Source organism: Oncorhynchus gorbuscha, linkage group LG15 (genome assembly GCF_021184085.1).
Source record: "Oncorhynchus gorbuscha isolate QuinsamMale2020 ecotype Even-year linkage group LG15, OgorEven_v1.0, whole genome shotgun sequence".
Taxonomy (NCBI): domain Eukaryota; kingdom Metazoa; phylum Chordata; class Actinopteri; order Salmoniformes; family Salmonidae; genus Oncorhynchus; species Oncorhynchus gorbuscha.
Window position 1 is genome coordinate 368,115 of NC_060187.1, and position 24,885 is coordinate 392,999.

Below are 24,885 nucleotides of genomic sequence, written 5' to 3' on the forward strand. Positions count from 1 at the left end.
CCATTCCAGGTGACTACCTCATGAAGCTGGTTGAGAGAATGCCAAGAGTGTGCAAAGCTGTCATAAAGGCAAAGGGTGGCTATTTTGAAGAATCTAAAATATATTTTGATTTGTTTAACACTTTGGTTACTATACAATTCCTACATGTGTTACTACTTGTGTTATTTCATAGTTTTGATGTCTTCACTATTATTCTACAATGTAGAAAACATTAAGAAAAACCCTTGGATGAGTAGGTGTGTCCAAACTGTTACTGGTACTATAGGTCCTGGATGGTAGGAAGCTTGGCCCAAGTGATGTACTAAACCGTAGGCACTACCCTCTGTAGCGCCTTACGGTCGGATGCAGAGCAATTGCCATACCAGGCGGTGATGCAACCGGTCAGGGTGCTCTTGATGGTGCAGCTAACCGTTACCTTCTCTTGTGAAGGACAGACGTAAGAGAGAGAACAAAGGCTAAACCTGGTCTTAACTTCCAATGCTCCATCCCCCTGCCCAACCCCCCTCCACGCCACTCCGCCAACCGCCAGGATGCCCGGCATCAGAATATTCCAGGCTTTCCCGAGATTGGCAGATAGCAGGTTGATTGGCATGTCGGACCCCGAGAACACTGGGTACTGGTAAGCACAACACAACCACCTACTAGCCTAACACATAACACACAGCTGTCTGTGAGGGTCGCTACAATATGAATGTTATCTGTTGCTAGCAAGTTATCGATTTCATTAACCTTGTTTCTTAGGCTACATTAACGTAGACCATTTTTTGGGGCTTTTCTAGGATGATTGATTGTTTTTATTGCTTTACTGGGACGCTTATCAGATGTAGACATGACAGTGATATTAATGTTTGAGCTGATAGCGCAGGATGAGCTGCACACAGTGGACTTCCTATTAGGGCACATGGTCTCAGTGCTAAAAGTATAACTCTGGTTCATAGGCAGATTATTACTGCCGACAATAGCCACTGGGAAATGTACATCTGTAGCAGTACTACGACAACTCAGCGACACAATGGTAGGGATTATCTGAGCAGGGTTGATAAAACATTGTCTCAATGCGACCTTAAAATGCGTGGAATCGGTCCAGGCACCAATATGATATGGATGGACTCCTCATTCCTGTAGCATCTTCTGTTTCCAGAAGGTGTCAAAGTTATCTTTAGCCAAATGTATAATGGCAGTAGCCTGCTGAATCCAAGGCAAATCTGTCAAGAATTCTACATTTGAAATGGCATCAACTGCATCATTGCCTAGCTCTCCATTCCCAAATAAATATGGTGGTTTAAGGAGCAGTGTCTCGTCATTTCTTGCATGATTGCAACGAATTGCAAAAATCGCTGAAGTTGGAGACTTTTATCTCCCTCACCAACTTCAAACATCAGCTATCTGAGCAGCTAACCTTACATAGTCTATCGGTAAATAGCCCACCCAATTTGACCTACCTCATCCCCATACTGTTTATATTTATTTACTTTTCTGCTCCTTTGCACACCAATATCTCTACCTGTACATGACCATCTGATCATTTATCACCCCTGTTGTTAATCTGCAAAATTGTTATTATTCCCCTACCTCCTCATGCCTTTTGCACACAATGTATATAGACTCTCTTTTTTTCTACTGTGTTATTGACTTGTTAATTGTTTACTCCATGTGTAACTCTGTGTTGTCTGTTCACACTGCTATGCTTTATCTTGGCCAGGTCGCAGTTGCAAATGAGAACGTGTTCTCAACTAGCCTACCTGGTTAAATAAAGGTGAAATAAAATTAAAAACATTTTTTACCGACCTGCTGCAGGGTTGTCACTAGTTACCACCGCCACAAAGTCAGAAACCCCTGCCTATTTCTACAGTATCTCTTATTCGAAAGTGATTTTAAACAACCTTAACCACACTGCGAAACTAATTCCTAACCATAACCTTAAATTTGTACCAAAAATCAAATGTTTGTTTTCATGATTTTTTTACGATATAGCCAATATTGACTTTGTGGCTGTGATATCTAGTGGAAATACTGCTGCAGGTGTGTCATGACGGTCGGTCACAAGGCAGCGCTGCTGCACTGAAAATACCTTGACCACTTTGAAATGTTAGACTTTTAGTATTTCACATTGCATCTGAAACAAACTGTTGACAGACATTTTTAGGCTACTATACTTTCATTTTATTGATTAGGAATTATGTAAAGCTTTATCGATATAGCTCAGATTTTAATCTTCAGACAACATTCGAGGATGACATTGGGGGCGATATAGTGATTGACGAACATAACAGTCTTGGCTGAAGATATTTTGAACCTAGACAGCCAAACACGGCCATGATGTAAAGCATGACCCAGAGTAGGCGGGAATAATCGAGTTTATTGACCAATGAAAATCGTAAAAGCGCCCAGAGTCCAATGGTAAATGTAGTTGTCGTTTGAGAACAGGAGCAGTAGACGGGTATTCATTCACTGTGAATACCAAACTAACAGACTGTGTATTGAGTGAGAGTGCATCATTACCCCTTGAAGAATTGAACTAACATTGAAAGGTAAGTCGTCTCCGGCATGATATTGTTTGACTTTTAATATACATATTTAGAACTCACCGTGCTTCTACACCTGCATTGCTTGCTGTTTGGGGTTTTAGGCTGGGTTTCTGTTCAGCACTTTGAGATATCAGCTGATGTACGAAGGGCTATATAAATACATTTGATTTGATTTGTTTCTACCGCTGACATGAAGTCCAAATATAACGTTACTCCGTTATGTTGGCCAAGGCATCACAAATGCACCTCCATAACCAAAGTCATAAACCCCGCCCATTTATACAATTTATCCTCTTAAAATTGGATTTGAACCTAACAGTAACCACACTGCTAACCTTAAATTAAGACCAAAAAGCACATTTCTGTAGCCAATTTGGACTTTGTGGCTGTGAGTCTGACTTTGTGGCTATGGCCTAGTGGTTAGTTGGACTAGTAACCGAAAGGTTGCAAGTTCGAATCCCCAAGCTGACAAGGTACAAATCTGTCGTTCTGCCCCTGAACAGGCAGTTAAACCCACTGTTCCCAGGCCGTCATTGAAAATAAGAATTTGTTCTTAACTGACTTGCCTAGTAAAATAAAGGTAAAGTAAAAAAAATGGAAGCTAGTGGAAACCAGGTAGTGGCCGGTGGGGGAGAGACTATACGATCACGCTTGGAGTTGGGACGGACGGATTTCAATCTGTCCCCAGCGAGCTCATTCAATTATTTATGCTAATTTATGCTTGTGACTCGAAACTTAAGCGAGGGTTTCAAACGTGCAGTGACGATTTTAACATGTCAATGTTGGTGGTGCAAACTCAACCATTAAAAAAAAGCATGCCAGCAAAGCCACTACAAAATATGTATTATTTTATTAGGCCTATGTGGTCTAAAAAGGAGGGAGGATCCACTTTTATAGATGATATACCGACTCACAGACAGCGCATTGCGCAAAACAAAACAACCCTTGCAATATCAACTGTAATTACATGGGTCCATTACAGTAGCCTACTGAACTTTTTGTTAAAAATATTTGAATGGGAAGAGACTGTCACTGGCAAACATGATTACAGATCCAACAACATTATATAGTATCCCCTCCACGTGAAGAAAGTAAGCGAAACAATGAAATCATTCCATTGCTTAAAATGATGAATAAGATACTAATGAGACCTAAATAAGCAATATCACAATTGAGATGTACAAACTATGGCATAAGGAAACGAGTGGATACGAGGCAAGCCGTCATTTCGATTTAAGACATTAATGAGCAAGTAGCCGCTATACCTATTTGTTCAGCACTTTTTAAAATGTAGAGACAGAATTCAGAACATGGGGCGTTCTAACAGTATTCTCCCTGTCAGAACCACAGGGTTAAAATCTCGGGCCGACTCGCTTCTCTGTATACATCAATGATGTCGCTCTTGCTGCTGGTGATTCTCTGATCCACCTCTACGCAGACGACACCATTCTGTATACTTCTGGCTCCTCCTTGGACACTGTGTTAACTAACCTCCTGACAAGCTTCAATGCCATACAACTCTCCTTCCGTGGCCTCCCAACTGCTTTTAAATGCAAGTAAAACTAAATGCACGCTCTTGAACCGATTGCTGCCAGCCCGTCCAGCATCACTACTCTGGACGGTTCGGACTTAGAATATGTGGACAATTACAAATACCTAGGTGTTTGGTTGGACTGGAAACTCTCCTTCCAGATTCACATTAAGCATCTCCAATCCTAAATTAAATCTAGAATCAGCTTCCTATATCGCAACAAAGCATCCTTCACTCATGCTGACAAACATACCATCCTACCGATCCTTGACTTCTGCGTTATAATTTACAAAATAGCCTCCAACACTCTACCCAACAAATTGGATGCAGTCTATCACAGTGCCATCCGTTTTGTCACCAAAGCCCCATATACTACCCACCACTGCAACCTGTATGCTCTCATTGGCTGGCCCTCGCTTCATATTCGTTGCCCAACCCACTGGCTCCAGGTCATCTATAAGTCTTTGCTAGGTAAAGTCCCGCCTTATCTCAGCTCACTGGTCACCATAGCAGCACCCACCCGTGGCACGCACTGGTGACCCCCAAATCCAATTCCTCCTTTGGCCGCCTTCCAGTTCTCTGCTGCCAATGACTGGAACGAACTGCAAAGATCGCTGAAGCTGGGGACTCATAGCTCCCTCACTAACTTTAAGCACCAGCTGTCAGAGCATCTCACAGATCACTGCACCTGTCCATAGCCCATCTGTAAATAGCCCATCTGTAAATAGCCCATCCAACTACCTCATCCCCATACAGTGTTTTTGTTGTTCCTTTGCACCCCAGTATCTCTACTTCCACATTCATCTTCTGCAATATATCACTCCAGTGTTTAATTGCTAAATTGTAATTATTTATTGCCTTACCTCCCTTATCTTACCTCATTTGCACACACTGTATATATACTTTTTCTCTATTGTGTTATTGACTGTATGTTTGTTTATTCCATGTGTAACTCTGTGTTGTCTGTTCACACTGCTATGCTTTATCTTGGCCAGGTCGCAGTTGTAAATGAGAATTTGTTCTCAACTAGCCTACCTGGTTAAATATAGGTGATTTAATTTTTAATAAAAAAATAAGCAGACATTGAAAGCTCTTGCAATATTCAATGAGGACATTTCTCTAAAACTGTCTTTAGGTTATACTTGCACCACCAATTCTGAACCGTAGGCTAAATTATGATGGGGAGACCAAATTATTAGCAGATGAGCTACTAACAGCTTGCCACACAACATACACTTAGTATTATGTTCTTAGCTACAGCATACATATCTCCACAGCAGATTTCATCATTTAGAGTGCCTTTGGAAAGTATTCAGACCCCTTGACTTTTCCACATTTTGTTACATTTACAGCCTTATTCAAAAATTGATTTAAAAAAAATGTTTTACTCATTAATTTTTTTTTTTTGGCAAATGTAATAAAAAATAAAAACTGGATACTTTAACTATTCAGACCCGTTAGTCTCTTCTCACGGCACCTCTTATATCTCACATATGGAAAAGTACTGCTTTTATTTTTCTAATTATTAGTTCATTGTATTGTCAGAGCGTCAACTTTTCAACTGTGCTCCAAATCGTTTTGAAATCGTAGCATCTGCGCCTGCAATTTAATATCACGAGCAGAACCTACAGACAGACCTTCAGTATGTTGTAGCAGGGTAGTTTGGTGATTGTCATTTAGGCTGTTGCAACGAAAAGTCAGCAGACAGACCTACAGTATGTTATAGCAGGTTCGGTAGGGTGACCTGATTTGTAGATAGGATTTTTAGATATATTTAGTCAAACAGATCGTAAACCCCAAAGTGTACGTTTTGGTTCTAGAGGGGGGAGAATAAATATAACAATTATTTGGTTAGGGTTTAGGGGCAGATTCTCTCCTCTCCTCCCTGTCTCCACTAATATCCCTCCTTCTCTCCTCTCCTCCCTGTCTCCACTAATATCACTCCTTCTCTCCTCTCCTCCCTGTCTCCACTCCTTCTCTCCTCTCCTCCCTGTCTCCACTAATATCCCTCCTTCTCTCCTCTCCTCCCTGTCTCCACTAATATCCCTCCTTCTCTCCTCTCCTCCCTGTCTCCACTAATATCCCTCCTTCTCTCCTCTCCTCCCTGTCTCCACTAATATCCCTCCTTCTCTCCTCTCCTCCCTGTCTCCACTAATATCCCTCCTTCTCTCCTCTCCTCCCTGTCTCCACTAATATCCCTCCTTCTCTTCTCTCCTCTCCTCCCTGTCTCCACTAATATCCCTCCTTCTCTCCTCTCCTCCCTGTCTCCACTAATATCCCTCCTTCTCTCCTCTCCTCCACTAATATCCCTCCTTCTCTCCTCTTCTCTCCTCTCCTCCCTGTCTCCACTAATATCCCTCCTTCTCTCCTCTCCTCCCTGTCTCCACTAATATCCCTCCTTCTGTCCTCTCCTCCCTGTCTCCACTAATATCCCTCCTTCTGTCCTCTCCTCCCTGTCTCCACTAATATCCCTCCTTCTCTCCTCTCCTCCCTGTCTCCACTAATATCCCTCCTTCTCTCCTCTCCTCCCTGTCTCCACTAATATCCCTCCTTCTCTCCTCCCTGTCTCCACTAATATCCCTCCTTCTGTCCTCTCCTCCCTGTCTCCACTAATATCCCTCCTTCTGTCCTCTCCTCCCTGTCTCCACTAATATCCCTCCTTCTCTCCTCTCCTCCCTGTCTCCACTAATATCCCTCCTTCTCTCCTCTCCTCCCTGTCTCCAGTAATATCCCTCCTTCTCTCCTCCCTGTCTCCACTAATATCCCTCCTTCTCTCCTCCCTGTCTCCACTAATATCCCTCCTTCTCTCCTCTCCTCCCTGTCTCCACTAATATCCATCCTTCTCTCCTCCCTGTCTCCACTAATATCCCTCCTTCTGTCCTCTCCTCCCTGTCTCCACTAATATCCCTCCTTCTGTCCTCTCCTCCCTGTCTCCACTAATATCCCTCCTTCTCTCCTCTCCTCCCTGTCTCCACTAATATCCCTCCTTCTCTCCTCTCCTCCCTGTCTCCACTAATATCCCTCCTTCTCTCCTCTCTGTCTCCACTAATATCCCTCCTTCTCTCCTCTCCTCCCTGTCTCCACTAATATCCCTCCTTCTGTCCTCTCCTCCCTGTCTCCACTAATATCCCTCCTTCTCTCCTCTCCTCCCTGTCTCCACTAATATCCCTCCTTCTGTCCTCTCCTCCCTGTCTCCACTAATATCCCTCCTTCTCTCCTCTCCTCCCTGTCTCCACTAATATCCCTCCTTCTCTCCTCTCCTCCCTGTCTCCACTAATATCCCTCCTTCTCTCCTCTCCTCCCTGTCTCCACTAATATCCCTCCTTCTCTCCTCTCCTCCCTGTCTCCACTAATATCCCTCCTTCTCTCCTCTCCTCCCTGTCTCCACTAATATCCCTCCTTCTCTCCTCTCCTCCCTGTCTCCACTAATATCCCTCCTTCTCTTCTCTCCTCCCTGTCTCCACTAATATCCCTCCTTCTCTCCTCTCCTCCACTAATATCCCTCCTTCTCTCCTCTTCTCTCCTCTCCTCCCTGTCTCCACTAATATCCCTCCTTCTCTCCTCTCCTCCCTGTCTCCACTAATATCCCTCCTTCTCTCCTCTCTGTCTCCACTAATATCCCTCCTTCTCTTCTCTCCTCCCTGTCTCCACTAATATCCCTCCTTCTCTCCTCTCCTCCCTGTCTCCACTAATATCCCTCCTTCTCTCCTCTCCTCCCTGTCTCCACTAATATCCCTCCTTCTCTCCTCTCCTCCCTGTCTCCACTAATATCCCTCCTTCTGTCCTCTCCTCCCTGTCTCCACTAATATCCCTCCTTCTCTCCTCTCCTCCCTGTCTCCACTAATATCCCTCCTTCTCTCCTCCCTGTCTCCACTAATATCCCTCCTTCTGTCCTCTCCTCCCTGTCTCCACTAATATCCCTCCTTCTGTCCTCTCCTCCCTGTCTCCACTAATATCCCTCCTTCTCTCCTCTCCTCCCTGTCTCCACTAATATCCCTCCTTCTCTCCTCTCCTCCCTGTCTCCAGTAATATCCCTCCTTCTCTCCTCCCTGTCTCCACTAATATCCCTCCTTCTCTCCTCCCTGTCTCCACTAATATCCCTCCTTCTCTCCTCTCCTCCCTGTCTCCACTAATATCCCTCCTTCTCTCCTCTCCTCCCTGTCTCCACTAATATCCCTCCTTCTCTCCTCTCCTCCCTGTCTCCACTAATATCCCTCCTTCTGTCCTCTCCTCCCTGTCTCCACTAATATCCCTCCTTCTCTCCTCTCCTCCCTGTCTCCACTAATATCCCTCCTTCTCTCCTCTCCTCCCTGTCTCCACTAATATCCCTCCTTCTCTCCTCTCTGTCTCCACTAATATCCCTCCTTCTCTCCTCTCCTCCCTGTCTCCACTAATATCCCTCCTTCTCTCCTCTCCTCCCTGTCTCCAATAATATCCCTCCTTCTCTCCTCTCCTCCCTGTCTCCACTAATATCCCTCCTTCTCTTCTCTCCTCCCTGTCTCCACTAATATCCCTCCTTCTCTCCTCTCCTCCCTGTCTCCACTAATATCCCTCCTTCTCTCCTCTCTGTCTCCACTAATATCCCTCCTTCTCTTCTCTCCTCCCTGTCTCCACTAATATCCCTCCTTCTCTCCTCTCCTCCCTGTCTCCACTAATATCCCTCCTTCTCTCCTCTCCTCCCTGTCTCCACTAATATCCCTCCTTCTCTCCTCTCCTCCCTGTCTCCACTAATATCCCTCCTTCTCTTCTCTCCTCCCTGTCTCCACTAATATCCCTCCTTCTCTCCTCTCCTCCCTGTCTCCACTAATATCCCTCCTTCTCTCCTCTCCTCCCTGTCTCCACTAATATCCCTCCTTCTCTCCTCTCCTCCCTGTCTCCACTAATATCCCTCCTTCTCTCCTCTCCTCCCTGTCTCCACTAATATCCCTCCTTCTCTCCTCTCCTCCCTGTCTCCACTAATATCCCTCCTTCTCTCCTCTCCTCCCTGTCTCCACTAATATCCCTCCTTCTCTCCTCTCCTCCCTGTCTCCACTAATATCCCTCCTTCTCTCTCTCTCCTCCCTGTCTCCACTAATATCCCTCCTTCTCTCCTCTCCTCCCTGTCTCCACTAATATCCCTCCTTCTCTCCTCTCCTCCCTGTCTCCACTAATATCCCTCCTTCTCTCCTCTCCTCCCTGTCTCCACTAATATCCCTCCTTCTCTCCTCTCCTCCCTGTCTCCACTAATATCCCTCCTTCTCTCCTCTCCTCCCTGTCTCCACTAATATCCCTCCTTCTCTCCTCTCCTCCCTGTCTCCACTAATATCCCTCCTTCTCTCCTCTCCTCCCTGTCTCCACTAATATCCCTCCTTCTCTTCTGTCCTCCCTGTCTCCACTAATATCCCTCCTTCTCTCTCCACCTGTCTCCACTAATATCCCTCCTTCTCCTCCCTGTCTCCACTCCCCTTCTCTCTCCCTCCCTGTCTCCACTAATATCCCTCCTTCTCTCCTCTCCTCCCTGTCTCCACTAATATCCCTCCTTCTCTCCTCTCCTCCCTGTCTCCACTAATATCCCTCCTTCTCTCCTCTCCTCCCTGTCTCCACTAATATCCCTCCTTCTCTTCTCTCCTCCCTGTCTCCACTAATATCCCTCCTTCTCTTCTCTCCCTGTCTCCACTAATATCCCTCCTTCTCTCTCCACTAATATCCCTCTCCTTCTCTCCTCTCCTCCCTGTCTCCACTAATATCCCTCCTTCTCTCCTCTCCTCCCTGTCTCCACTAATATCCCTCCTTCTCTCCTCTCCTCCCTGTCTCCACTAATATCCCTCTCTCCCTGTCTCCACTAATATCCCTCCTTCTCTCCCTCCCTGTCTCCACTAATATCCCTCCTTCTCTCCTCTCCTCCCTGTCTCCACTAATATCCCTCCTTCTCTCCCTCTCCACTCCCTGTCTCCACTAATATCCCTCCTTCTGTCCTCTCCTCCCTGTCTCCACTAATATCCCTCCTTCTCTCCTCTCCTCCCTGTCTCCACTAATATCCCTCCTTCTCTCCTCTCCTCCCTGTCTCCACTAATATCCCTCCTTCTCTCCTCTCCTCCCTGTCTCCACTAATATCCCTCCTTCTCTCCTCTCCTCCTGTCTCCACTAATATCCCTCCTTCTCTCCTCTCCTCCCTGTCTCCACTAATATCCCTCCTTCTCTCCTCTCCTCCCTGTCTCCACTAATATCCCTCCTTCTCTCCTCTCCTCCCTGTCTCCACTAATATCCCTCCTTCTCTCCTCTCCTCCCTGTCTCCACTAATATCCCTCCTTCTCTTCTCTCCTCCCTGTCTCCACTAATATCCCTCCTTCTGTCCTCCCTCCCTGTCTCCACTAATATCCCTCCTTCTCTCTCTCCTCCCTGTCTCCACTAATATCCCTCCTTCTGTCCTCCCTCCCTGTCTCCACTAATATCCCTCCTTCTCTCCTCTCCTCCCTGTCTCCACTAATATCCCTCCTTCTCTCCTCTCCTCCCTGTCTCCACTAATATCCCTCCTTCTCTCCTCTCCTCCCTGTCTCCACTAATATCCCTCCTTCTCTCCTCTCCTCCCTGTCTCCACTAATATCCCTCCTTCTCTCTCCTCCCTGTCTCCACTAATATCCCTCCTTCTCTCCTCTCCTCCCTGTCTCCACTAATATCCCTCCTTCTCTCCTCTCCTCCCTGTCTCCACTAATATCCCTCCTTCTCTTCTCTCCTCCCTGTCTCCACTAATATCCCTCCTTCTCTCCTCTCCTCCCTGTCTCCACTAATATCCCTCCTTCTGTCCTCTCCTCCCTGTCTCCACTAATATCCCTCCTTCTCTCCTCTCCTCCCTGTCTCCACTAATATCCCTCCTTCTCTTCTCTCCTCCCTGTCTCCACTAATATCCCTCCTTCTGTCCTCTCCTCCCTGTCTCCACTAATATCCCTCCTTCTCTTCTCTCCTCCCTGTCTCCACTAATATCCCTCCTTCTCTCCTCTCCTCCCTGTCTCCACTAATATCCCTCCTTCTCTTCTCTCCTCCCTGTCTCCACTAATATCCCTCCTTCTGTCCTCTCCTCCCTGTCTCCACTAATATCCCTCCTTCTCTCCTCTCCTCCCTGTCTCCACTAATATCCCTCCTTCTCTCCTCTCCTCCCTGTCTCCACTAATATCCCTCCTTCTCTCCTCTCCTCCCTGTCTCCACTAATATCCCTCCTTCTCTTCTCTCATCCCTGTCTCCACTAATATCCCTCCTTCTGTCCTCTCCTCCCTGTCTCCACTAATATCCCTCCTTCTCTCCTCTCCTCCCTGTCTCCACTAATATCCCTCCTTCTCTTCTCTCCTCCCTGTCTCCACTAATATCCCTCCTTCTGTCCTCTCCTCCCTGTCTCCACTAATATCCCTCCTTCTGTCCTCTCCTCCCTGTCTCCACTAATATCCCTCCTTCTCTCCTCTCCTCCCTGTCTCCACTAATATCCCTCCTTCTCTCCTCTCCTCCCTGTCTCCACTAATATCCCTCCTTCTCTCCTCTCCTCCCTGTCTCCACTAATATCCCTCCTTCTGTCCTCTCCTCCCTGTCTCCACTAATATCCCTCCTTCTCTCCTCTCCTCCCTGTCTCCACTAATATCCCTCCTTCTGTCCTCTCCTCCCTGTCTCCACTAATATCCCTCCTTCTGTCCTCTCCTCCCTGTCTCCACTAATATCCCTCCTTCTCTCCTCCCTCCTCCACTAATATCCCTCCTTCTGTCCTCTCCTCCCTGTCTCCACTAATATCCCTCCTTCTCTCCTCTCCTCCCTGTCTCCACTAATATCCCTCCTTCTCTCCTCTCCTCCCTGTCTCCACTAATATCCCTCCTTCTCTCCTCTCCTCCCTGTCTCCACTAATATCCCTCCTTCTCTCCTCTCCTCCCTGTCTCCACTAATATCCCTCCTTCTCTCCTCTCCTCCCTGTCTCCACTAATATCCCTCCTTCTCTCCTCTCCTCCCCCTGTCTCCACTAATATCCCTCCTTCTCTCCTCTCTCCTCCCTGTCTCCACTAATATCCCTCCTTCTCTTCTCTCCTCCCTCCCTGTCTCCACTAATATCCCTCCTTCTCTTCTCTCCTCTCCTCCCTGTCTCCACTAATATCCCTCCTTCTCTTCTCCTCCCTCTCCACTCCCTCCTTCTCCCTCTCCTCCCTGTCTCCACTAATATATCCCTCCTTCTCTTCCACTAATATCCCTCCTCTCCTCCCTCCTCCCTGTCTCCACTAATATCCCTCCTTCTCTCCTCTCCTCCCTGTCTCCACTAATATCCCTCCTTCTCTCCTCCCTCTCCTCCCTGTCTCCACTAATATCCCTCCTTCTCTTCTCTCCTCTCCTCCCTGTCTCCACTAATATCCCTCCTTCTCTTCTCTCCTCTCCTCCCTGTCTCCACTAATATCCCTCCTTCTCTTCTCTCCTCCCCCTGTCTCCACTAATATCCCTCCTTCTCTTCTCTCCTCTCCTCCCTGTCTCCACTAATATCCCTCCTTCTCTCCTCTCCTCCCTGTCTCCACTAATATCCCTCCTTCTCTCCTCTCCTCCCTGTCTCCACTAATATCCCTCCTTCTCTTCTCTCCTCCCTGTCTCCACTAATATCCCTCCTTCTGTCCTCTCCTCCCTGTCTCCACTAATATCCCTCCTTCTGTCCTCTCCTCCCTGTCTCCACTAATATCCCTCCTTCTGTCCTCTCCTCTCCACTAATATCCCTCCCTGTCTCCACTAATATCCCTCCTTCTCTCCTCTCCTCCCTGTCTCCACTAATATCCCTCCTTCTCTCCTCTCCTCCCTGTCTCCACTAATATCCCTCCTTCTCTCCTCTCCTCCCTGTCTCCACTAATATCCCTCCTTCTCTCCTCTCCTCCCTGTCTCCACTAATGTCCCTCCTTCTCTCCTCTCCTCCCTGTCTCCACTAATGTCCCTCCTTCTGTCCTCTCCTCCCTGTCTCCACTAATATCCCTCCTTCTGTCCTCTCCTCCCTGTCTCCACTAATATCCCTCCTTCTCTCCTCCCTCCCTGTCTCCACTAATATCCCTCCTTCTCTCTCTCCCTGTCTCCACTAATATCCCTCCTTCTCTCCTCTCCTCCCTGTCTCCACTAATATCCCTCCTTCTCTCCTCTCCTCCCTGTCTCCACTAATATCCCTCCTTCTCTCCTCTCCTCCCTGTCTCCACTAATATCCCTCCTTCTCTCCTCTCCTCCCTGTCTCCACTAATATCCCTCCTTCTCTCCTCTCCTCCCTGTCTCCACTAATATCCCTCCTTCTCTCCTCTCCTCCCTGTCTCCACTAATATCCCTCCTTCTCTCCTCCCTGTCTCTCCCTCCTTCTCTCCTCCCTGTCTCCACTAATATCCCTCCTTCTGTCCTCTCCTCCCTGTCTCCACTAATATCCCTCCTTCTGTCCTCTCCTCCCTGTCTCCACTAATATCCCTCCTTCTGTCCTCTCCTCCCTGTCTCCACTAATATCCCTCCTTCTGTCCTCTCCTCCCTGTCTCCACTAATATCCCTCCTTCTGTCCTCTCCTCCCTGTCTCCACTAATATCCCTCCTTCTGTCCTCTCCTCCCTGTCTCCACTAATATCCCTCCTTCTCTCCTCTCTGTCTCCACTAATATCCCTCCTTCTCTCCTCTCTGTCTCCACTAATATCCCTCCTTCTCTCCTCCCTGTCTCCACTAATATCCCTCCTTCTCTCCTCCCTGTCTCCACTAATATCCCTCCTTCTCTCCTCCCTGTCTCCACTAATATCCCTCCTTCTCTCCTCCCTGTCTCCACTAATATCCCTCCTTCTCTCCTCTCCTCCCTGTCTCCACTAATATCCCTCCTTCTCTCCTCTCCTCCCTGTCTCCACTAATATCCCTCCTTCTCTCCTCTCTTCCAGATGCAGTTCATGCTGCTGTTCAGTAGGCAGGGGAAGCTGCGTCTCCAGAAGTGGTATGTTCCTCTGTCTGATAAGGAGAAGAAGATTACAAGAGAGCTGGTCCAGACGGTTCTGGCTAGGAAACCAAAGATGTGTTCATTTCTGGAGTGGAGAGACCTCAAGGTTGTTTACAAGAGGTGAGTAGTGATAGAGCTCAAGCACGTTGTCCTCTACAGTTGAAGTTGGAACTTTACATACACTTAGGTTGGAGTCATTAAAACATGTTTTTCAATCACTCCACAAATTTCTTGTTAACAAACTATAGTTTTGGCAAGTCGGTTAGGACATCTACTTTGTGCATGACACAAGTAATTTTTCCAACAATTGTTTACAGACAGATTATTTCATTTATAATTCACTGTATCACAATTCCAGTGGGTCAGAAGTTTACATACACAACGTTGACTGTGCCTTTAAACAGCTTGGAAAATTCCAGAAAATGTAATGGCTTTAGAAGCTTCTGATTGGCTAATTGACATCATTTCAGTTAATTGGTGTACCTGTGGATGTATTTCAAGGCCTACCTTCAAACTCAGTGCCTCAGCATGGGAAAATCAAAAGAAATCAGCCAAGACCTAAAAAAAATTGTAGACCTCCACAAGTCTGGTTCATCCTTGGGAGCAATTTCCAAACGCCTGAAGATACCTCGTTCATCTGTACAATCAATAGTACGCAAGTATAAACCCCAAGGGACGACGTGGCTATCATACCGCTCAGGAAGGAGACGCGTTCTGTCTCCTAGAGATGAACGTACTTTAGTGCGAAAAGTGCAAATCAATCGCAGAACAACAGCAAAGGACCTTGTGAAGATGCTGGAGGAAACTGGTACAAAAGTATCTATATCCACAGTAAAACAAGTCCTATATCGACATATAACCTGAAAGGCCGCTCAGCAAGGAAGAAGCGACTGCTCCAAAACTACCATTAAAAAAGCCAAATGTCCTCTGGTCTGATGAAACAAAAATAGAACTGTTTGGCCATAATGACCATCATTATGTTTGTAGGAGTAATGTTTGCAGGAAAATTGGGAATAATGGAGAGGATTGCAAGCCTCAGCATCATGTTGTGGGGATGCTTTGCTGCAGGAGGGACTTGTGCACTTCGCAAAATAGATGGCATCATGAGGTAGGAAAATTATGTGGATATATTGAAGCAACATCTCAAGACATCAGTCAGGAAGTTAAAGCTTGGTCGCAAATGGGTCTTCCAAATGGACAATGACCCCAAGCATACTTCCAAAGTTATGTCAAAATGGCTTAGTCAAGGTATTGGAGTGGCCATCACAAAGCCCTGACCTCAAGTTTGTAGAAAATGTGTGGGCTGAACTGCAAAAGCGAGGAAGGAGGCCTAGAAACCTGACTCAGTTACACCAGCTCTGCTGGTTGTGGGAAGCTTGTGGAAGGCTACCCAGAACGTTTGACCCAAGTTAAACAATTTAAAGGCAATGCTACCAAATACTAATTGTGTGTATGTAAACTTCTGACCCACTGGGAATGTGATAATAGCTGAAAAAATAATTTAAATAAAGTGGTGATCGAACTGACCTAAGACAGGGAATGTTTACTAGGATTAAATGTCTGGAATTGTGGAAAACTGAGTTGAAATGTATATGACTATGGTGTGTGTAAACTTCTGACTTCAACTGAATATAGTGCACTACTTTTGGTTTGGTCAAACGTAGTGCACTATATAGGGAATAGGATGGTATTTGGGAAGCAAGCCATCCCCCAACAGGTTGCCATCCTTATCACTGTCAGAAAAGTATCTTCGGATCAGGATATATTTGGGCTTAATTTGTTGTGCCGTACATACACACGTATTACTTCATAATGAATGAGAGCTGGGCGTTGTCCAGATTTCCGTAGCGTTTCTGTACCACCTGAGGGAATACAGTATTACCTGCAGTGTACACAAGGGCTGTTATTTTTTTTTTTACAAAGTACTAGCGAATTCCCATAGAGCAGGTAATCCCAGGCAATGCTGTCGGGGGTACGCCAAATAAAAATGTGATTCACATAAAAATATCATGTTTCAAACAGTACATTTATATTTTCCAATGGGGATATACATTTGGGTGAGTTTTTTTTCTTTCCCGCCTGACTAACCTCTTTTCACTGCCAAAAATCTAGTTAAACCATCTAGTGTTCAGTGAAATAACAACACAATGTCAAATACAGTTAGTCAAATAATTAACATCCAATCACATTAACCAATACTCTCTTGCGGGAAACCTTCACTCTTGTGCGGACATTGACTACACCGCTCTCGTCGCGTGCACGAGCGTTGCAAAATAAATTTAGTAATCTATATTATTCAATTATTGCACCCACACTGCTCGCGCGAGCCAACGAGCGTCTGCGTTGCCAAGGGCTAAAATAGAAGTCAGTTCTATTTCTGACGCAGATCACGCTGCAAGTCCTGCCTCTCCCATCACCTCATTGGTTTATAGAAGCAGGTACCCACGTGCCATCTCCTCATTGGTTATACCCACGTGGGTGACTGAAAGACGAATGAGGTCAGTGGCGGTAATGCACCTAATTTATGTAAGTTGCCAATCACAATATAAAGTTGAGAAGAAAAAGCCTAGAAGGAGAAGAGATGACTAGAAAATATTCGGTTGACTGTTTTATGTGTGGCTTAATTGTCAGAGTAGAGGACCTTGTGCACTTCAGGTAAAATAACAACTCAATGTTTATGTCCCAGGACAGATTAGCTAGCAACAGCAAGCTAGCTAAATAGGACAAATTAGATAGCAAGTGCAAGTGCGTTCATCCACCTCTGGCCTGCTCGCCTCCCTACCACTGAGGAAGTACAGTTCCCGCTCAGCCCAGTCAAAACTGTTCGCTGCTCTGGCCCCCCAATGGTGGAACAAACTCCCTCACGACGCCAGGACAGCGGAGTCAATCACCACCTTCCGGAGACACCTGAAACCCCACCTCTTTAAGGAATACCTAGGATAGGATAAAGTAATCCTTCTCATCCCCCCCCCCTTAAAAGATTTAGATGCACTATTGTAAAGTGGCTGTTCCACTGGATGTCATAAGGTGAATGCACCAATTTGTAAGTCGCTCTGGATAAGAGCCCAAAAAACTATACAGACAATGCCTTCATCAAACAACACTGTTTCACAATGCATCAGTGACATGGCAGGAGATGTTTTTAAACAATTACTGCTTCACATACAAGCCAGTGAATTCTATGCGTTACAGCTGGATATACAGCTCCTGGTATATGCCCGTTACGTTTATGGGGGGTCAATTAAGGAAGACCTCCTCTTCTATGAACCACTGGAAACCAGGACAACAGGAGAGGATATTTTTAAAGTATTGGACAGCTTTGTGACATCAAATGGACTTTGGTGGTCAAGATGTGTTGGTATCGGTACTGATGGCACAAAAGCCATGACAGGGAGATATAGTGGAGTGGGAACACGCATGCAAGCTGTTGCTCCCGATGCCACTTGGGCACACTGCAGCATCCACCGAGAGGCTCTTGCTGCCAAGGGAATACCTGCCAGCTTGAAAGACGTTTTGGACACTACAGTGAAAATGGTTAACTTTTATTAAAGCAAGGCCCCGGAACTCTCATGTATTTTATGCATTATGCAATGATATGGGCAGCGACCATGTAACACTTTTAAAACGTATAGAAGAGCGCTGGTTTTCAAGGGGCAAATTATTGACACGTTTTTTTAAAATTGAGAGCCGAGTTTTATGTTTTCTTTACTGACCATAATTTTCTCTTGTCTGACCATTTGCACGATGACGAGTTTCTCACATGACTGGCCTATCTAGGTGATGTTTTTTCGCCTGAATGATCTGAATCTAGGATTACAAGGACTCTCCGCAACTACATTCAATATGCGTGACAAAGTTGAGGCTATGATTAAGAAGTTGGAGCTCTTCTCAGTCTGCATTAACAAAGACAACACAAAGGTCTTTCCATCATTGTATGATTTTTTTGTGTGCAAATAAACTCAAGCTTGCAGACAATGTCAAATGTGATATAGCGAAGCACCTGGGTGAGCAATTACGCAGGTACTTTCCCGAAACGGACGACACAAACAACTGGATTCGTTATCCCTTTCATGTCCTGCCTCCAGTCCACTTACCGATATCTGAACAAGAGAGCCTCATTGAAATTGCAATAAGCTGTTCTGTGAAAATTGAGTTTAATCAGAAGCCACTGACAGATTTCTGGATAGGGCTGCGCTCAGAGTATCCTGCCTTGGCAAATAATGCTGTTAACATCTCTGGGATATGTGGGACACTAGCGGAAAATGCAGAGCACCAAAATTCAAATAAATTACTATAAAAATCCAACTTTCATTAAATCACACATGTAAGATAGCAAATTTAAAGCTGCACTTGTTGTGAATCCAGCCAACATGTCAGATTTCAAAAAGGCTTTTCGGGGAAAGCAAACGATGCTATTATCTGAGGATAGCACCTCCGTAAACAAAGAGGGAAACCATATTTCAACCCTGCAGGCGTGACAAAATGCAGAAATAAAAATATAATTCATGCCTTACCTTTGACGAGCTTCTTTTGTTGGCACTCCAATATGTCCCATAAACATCACAAATGGTACTTGTTCGATTAATTCCGTTGATATATATCCAAAATGTCAATTTATTTGGCGCGTTTGATCCAGAAAAACACCGGTTCTAACTTGAGCAACGTGACTACAGAATATCTCAAGTTACCTGTAAACTTTGCCAAAACATTTCAAACTATTTTTGTAATACAACTTTAGGTATTTTTTTAACGTAAATAATCGACAAAATTGAAGACTGGATGATCTGTGTTCAATACAGGAGGAAAACAAACTGTAGCTTTCTGGTCACGCACCTCAAGTGACCCTCGTTCAAGATGTCCGTACTTCTTCATTACACAAAGGAATAACCTCAACCAATTTCTAAAGACTGTTGTCATCCAGTGGAAGCGATAGGAACTGCAAGAAGGTCCCTTAGAAATCTGGATTCCCAATGAAACCCCATTGAAAAGAGAGTGACCCCCCCCAAAAAAACTATCTGAATGGTTTGTCCTCTGGGTTTCGCCTGCTACATAGGTTCTGTTATACTCACAGACATGATTCAAACAGTTTTAGAAGCTTCAGAGTTTATCTTATCTTCTGGGGATGAGTAGCAGGCAGTTGAATTTGGGCATCCATTTCATCCGGACGTGAAAATACTGCCCCCTGTCACCAAGAAGTTAAGACACTGATGCCCTTTGCAACCACGTAGCTATGTGGGAGTGGATTCTCGGCCCTCACTAGCATGAAAACCAAATACAGGCACAGACTGTGTGTGGAAAAATATTTAAGACTGAGACTCTCTCCAATGCAAAGTTATACAGAGTTATATGCATCCTTTCAAGCACAACCACGTCATTAACCTGTGGCGAGTTATTCACAATTTTTGATGAACAAATAAGGTTTTATATGTAAGATGGCTAAATAAAGAGCAAAATTGTTGATTATTATTATTTGTGCCCTGGTCCTATAAGAGCTCTTTGTCACTTCCCAGGAGCCGGGTTGTGACGACAACTCACACTCATTCTTATGTTTAATATATGTATTGATAAGAGGGAGCAGGTCTACTGAAACATTGATAAGAGGGAGTAAGATGAGTTAAGATGGAGATTAAAATATTTACTAAACATTATTTAAAAAATTATAAAAAGTAACACTGAAATAACAATAACGAGGCTGTATACAGAGGGTACCGTTACCGAGTCAGTGTGTGGGGGTACAGGTTAGTCAAGGTAATTTGTACATGTAGGTAGTGGTAAAGTGACTATGCATAGATAATAAACAGAGTAGCAGGCAGCAGTGTAAAAACAAAGGGATGGGGGGTCAATGTAAATAGTCCGGGTGGCCATTTATTTAATTGTTCAGCAGTCTTATGGCTTGGGGATAGAACTGGGCAGGTCACTGGGCAGGTCACTGCTGGGTTTCCCTTTGTAGTCTGTAATAGTTTTCAAGCCCTGCCACATTCAACGAGCTTCAGAGCCGGTGTTGTAGGATTCAATCTTAGTTCTGTATTGACACTTAAGTTAAGGATTTAAGTTTACCTGCATTAAAGTCCCCGGCCACTAGGAGCGCAGCTTCTGGATGAGCATTTTCTTGTTTGCTTATGGCCTTCTACAGCTTGCTGAGTGGGGTCTTAGTACCAGCATCGGCTTGTGGTGGTAAATAGACGGCTACGAAAAATATAGATAAACTCTCTTGGTAGATAGTGTGGTCTACAGCTTATCATGAGGTACTCTACGTCAGGTGAGTAATACCCCGAGACTTCTTTAATATTAGACATTGCACACCAGCTGTTACTTACAAATAGACACACACCTCCACCCCTTGTCTTACCAGATGTAGCTGCTCAATGCATGGAAAACCTAGCCAGCTATATATTCTCTGTGTCTTCGTTCAGTCATGCCTTGGTGAAACATAATACATTACAGTTTTTAATGTCCCGTTGGTAGGATAGTCTCGATCATAGATCATCCAGTTTATTTTCCAGTGATTGCACGTTGGCCAATAGAACGGATGGCAAAGGTGGTTTTCACACTCGCTGACGAATTCTCAAAAGGCACCCCGACTCTTTATTTCTGTCTTTTCTTCATGCGGATGACGGGGATTTGGGCCTGGTCTTGGGGAAACAGTATATCCTTCACATTAACGAAAAAAATCTTTGGCCAGTTTGAGGTGAGTAATCGCTGTTCTGATATCCAGAAGGTATTTTCGGTCAAAAGAGACAGTAGCAGCAACACTACAGTGGGGCAAAAAAGTATTTAGTCAGCCACCAATTGTGCAAGTTCCCCATTTAAAAAGATGAGAGAGGCCTGTAATTTTCATCATAGGTACACTTCAACTATGACAGACAAAATGAGAAAAAGAATTCCAGAAAATCACATTGTAGGATTTTTAATGAATTTATTTGCAAATTATGGTGGAAAATAGGTATTTGGTCACCAACAAACAAGTGCGAGAAAACAAATAGAATAGCACAGTTGGTTTGGAGCCCGTAAAATGGCAGCTATCCCCTCCGGCGACATTATGTAAAATACCAGTTTAAAATACTACATTAAAGTCCCATCCAAAAGACGGAACCTTACACAGGGCTATATCCCCAATCACTACCCAGAGGTACTGGAATAAAAACATTTAGACCAGAGGAAAGAGTGCCTCTTACTGGCCCTCCACTTCCAGCAGCATCTGGGACTGACCAGGTCTGACCCTGCTTAGCTTCAGAGCCAAGTCAGTAGTGGAATGCAGGGTGGTAATGCTGCTGACCAGGACCAACCCTGCTTAGCTTCAGAGCCAAGTCAGCAGTGGTATGCAGGGTGGTATGCTGCTGACCAGGACCAACCCTGCTTAGCTTCAGAGCCAAGCCAGCAGTGGTATGCAGAGTGGTATGCTGCTGACCAGGACCAACCCTGCTTAGCTTCAGAGCCAAGCCAGCAGTGGTATGCAGGGTGGTATGCTGCTGACCAGGACCAACCCTGCTTAGCTTCAGAGCCAAGCCAGCAGTTGTATGCAGGGTGGTATGCTGCTGACCAGGACCAACCCTGCATAGCTTCAGAGCCAAGTCAGCAGTGGTATGCAGGGTGGTATGCTGCTGACCAGGACCAACCCTGCTTAGCTTCAGAGCCAAGCCAGCAGTGGTATGCAGGGTGGTATGCTGCTGACCAGGACCAACCCTGCATAGCTTCAGAGCCAAGTCAGCAGTGGTATGCAGGGTGGTATGCTGCTGGCCAGGACCAACCCAGCTTAGCTTCAGAGCCATGTCAGCAGTGGTATGCAGGGTGGTATGCTGCTGGTATGCAGGGTGGTATGCTGCTGGTATGCAGGGTGGTATGCTGCTGGTATGCAGGGTGGTATGCTGCTGGTAGGCAGGGTGGTATGCTGCTGGTAGGCAGGGTGGAATGCAGGGTGGTATGCAGGGTGGTATGCTGCTGGTAAGCAGGGTGGTAGGCAGGGTGGTATGCAGGTTGTTATGCAGGGTGGTAGGCAGGGTGGTATGCAGCTGGTATGCTGCTGGTAGGCAGGGTGGTATGCTGCTGGTATGCAGGGTGGTATGCAGGGTGGTATGCTGCTGGTAGGCACGGTGGTATGCTGCTGGTAGGCAGGGTGGTATGCTGCTGGTATGCAGGGTGGTATGCAGGGTGATATGCTGCTGGTATGCTGCTGGTAGGCAGGGTGGTATGCTGCTGGTATGCAGGGTGGTATGCTGCTGGTAGGCAGGGTGGTATGCTGCTGGTATGCAGGGTGGTATGCAGGGTGATATGCTGCTGGTAGGCACGGTGTATCTGGAAAGTATTCAGACTTTTCAACATTTTGTTAGGTTACAGTGTTGTTCTAAAAATAGATTAAATAAAACATTTTTTCTCACCAATCTATACACAATACACCATAATGACTAAAGTGAAAACAGGTTGTAATTTATTTTTGCAAATGTACACTACCGGTCAAAAGTTTTACGACTCATTCAAGGGCTTTTCTTTATTTGTACTATTTTCTCAATTGTAGAATAATAATGAAGACATCAACACTATGACATGACACAAGTAGTAACACATGTAGGAATCGTGTAGTAACCAAAAAAGTGTTAAACAAATCAAAATATATGTAATATTTGCAATTCTTCAAATAGGTCTTGATGACAGCTTTGCACACTCTTGGCATCGTCTCAACCAGATTCATAAGGTGGTCACCTGGAATGCATTTCAATTAACAGGTGTGCCTTCTAAAAGTTCATTTGTGTAATTTCTTTCCTTCTTAATGCATTTGAGCCAATCAGTTGTGTTGTGATAAGGTAAGGAGGCGGGGGGGGGGGTATACAGAAGATAGCCCTATTTGGTAAAAGACTAAGTCCATATTATGGCAAGAACCGCTCAAATAAGCAAAGAGAAATGACAGTCCATCATTACTTTAAGACATGAAGGTCCGTCAATACGGAAAATTTCAAGAACTTTGAAAGTTTCTTCAAGTGCAGTCGCAAAAACCATCAAGCGCTATGACGAAACTAGCTCTCATGAGGACCGCCACAGGAAAGACCCAGAGTGACCTCTGCTGCAGAGGATAAGTTCATTAGAGTTAACAGCATCAGAAATTGCAGCCCAAATAAATGCTTCACAGAGTTCAAGTAACATACATCTCAACATCAACTGTTCTGAGGAGACTGAGTGAATCAGGCCTTCATGGTCGAATTGCTGCAAAGAAACTACTACTAAAGGACACCAATAAGAAGAAGAGACTCACCTGCATGAAGAAACATGAGCAATGGACATTAATTAGATCGGTGGAAATTTGTCCTCTGGTCTGGAGTCCAAATTGGATTTTTTTATTTATTTTTGGTTTCAACTGCCGTGTCATTGTGAGATGCGGTTTGGGTGAACGGATGATCTCTGCACGTGTATTTCTCACCGTAAAGCATGGAGGAGGAGGTGTTATGATGTAGGGGTGCTTTGCTGGTGACACTACCTGTGATTTATTTAGAAATCAAGGCACACTTAACCAGCATGGCTACCACAGCATTCTGCAGTGATACACCATCCCATTGGGTTTGCGCTTAGTAGGACTATAATTTATTTTTCAACAGGACAATGACCCAACACACCTCCAGGCTGTGTAAGGGCTATTTTACCAAGAAGGAGCGTGATGGAGTGCTGCATCAGATGACCTGGCCTCAACAATCACCCGACCTCAACCAAATTGAGATGATTTGGGATGAGTCGGACCACAGAGTGAAGGAAAAGCATCCAACAAGTGCTCAGCATATGTGGGAAGGCCTTCAAGACTGTTGGAAAAACATTCCAGGTGAAGCTGGTTAAGAGTGTGCAAAGCTGTCATCAAGGCAAAATGAGGGTATTTGAAGAATCTCAAAAATAAAATATATTTTGATTTAATTAACTTTTTTGGTTATGATTCCATATGTGTTATTTCATAGTTTTGATTATTCTACACACATTCAAAACAACGCAGGAGTGGCTTCGGGACAAGTCTCTGAATGCAGATGAGGAGAGGGGAGAGGCAGATGAGGAGAGGGGAGAGGCAGATGAGGAGAGGGGAGAGGCAGATGAGGAGAGGGGAGAGGCAGATGAGGAGAGGGGAGAGGCAGATGAGGAGAGGGGAGAGGCAGATGAGGAGAGGGAGAGGCAGATGAGGAGAGGGGAGAGGCAGATGAGGAGAGGGGAGAGAGATGAGGAGAGGGGAGAGGCAGATGAGGAGAGGGGAGAGGCAGATGAGGAGAGGGGAGAGGCAGATGAGGAGAGGGGAGAGGCAGATGAGGAGAGGGGAGAGGCAGATGAGGAGGGGAGGGCAGATGAGGAGAGGGGAGAGAGATGAGGAGAGGGAGAGGCAGATGAGGAGAGGGGAGAGGCAGATGAGGAGAGGGGAGAGGCAGATGAGGAGAGGGAGGCAGATGGGGAGAGGGGAGAGGCAGATGGGGAGAGGGGAGAGGCAGATGGGGAGAGGGGAGAGGCAGATGGGGAGAGGGGAGAGGCAGATGGGGAGAGGGGAGAGGGATGAGGAGAGGGGAGAGGCAGATGAGGAGAGGGGAGAGGCAGATGAGGAGAGGGGAGAGGCAGATGAGGAGAGGGGAGAGGCAGATGAGGAGAGGGGAGAGGCAGATGAGGAGAGGGGAGAGGCAGATGAGGAGAGGGGGCAGATGAGGAGAGGGGAGAGGCAGATGAGGAGAGGGGAGAGGCAGATGAGGAGAGGGGAGAGGCAGATGAGGAGAGGGAGAGGCAGATGAGGAGAGGGGAGAGGCAGATGAGGAGAGGGGAGAGGCAGATGAGGAGAGGGGAGAGGCAGATGAGGAGAGGGGAGAGGAGAGGGAGGTGAGGGGAGTGGCAGAGGCAGAGGAGAGGAGGAGGAGAGAGTGACAGAGAGCTTTGCCAACAGTGCCA

General features: G+C 46.0%; 1 protein-coding gene across 1 annotated transcript in view; it reads left to right on the forward strand.

Moving 5' to 3' along the window:
- Nucleotides 1–2,392: 2,392 nt before the first annotated feature.
- Nucleotides 2,393–24,885, forward strand: part of LOC123997213 (AP-1 complex subunit sigma-2-like) — a 46,264-nt gene continuing 23,771 nt past the window's right edge. Inside the window, exons 1-2 of the mRNA XM_046301379.1 lie at nucleotides 2,393–2,531; nucleotides 13,937–14,112. Coding sequence (XP_046157335.1) covers nucleotides 13,937–14,112 — 176 coding nt within the window. The 5' untranslated portion in view covers nucleotides 2,393–2,531. The remainder of the gene's footprint in view (nucleotides 2,532–13,936; nucleotides 14,113–24,885) is intronic.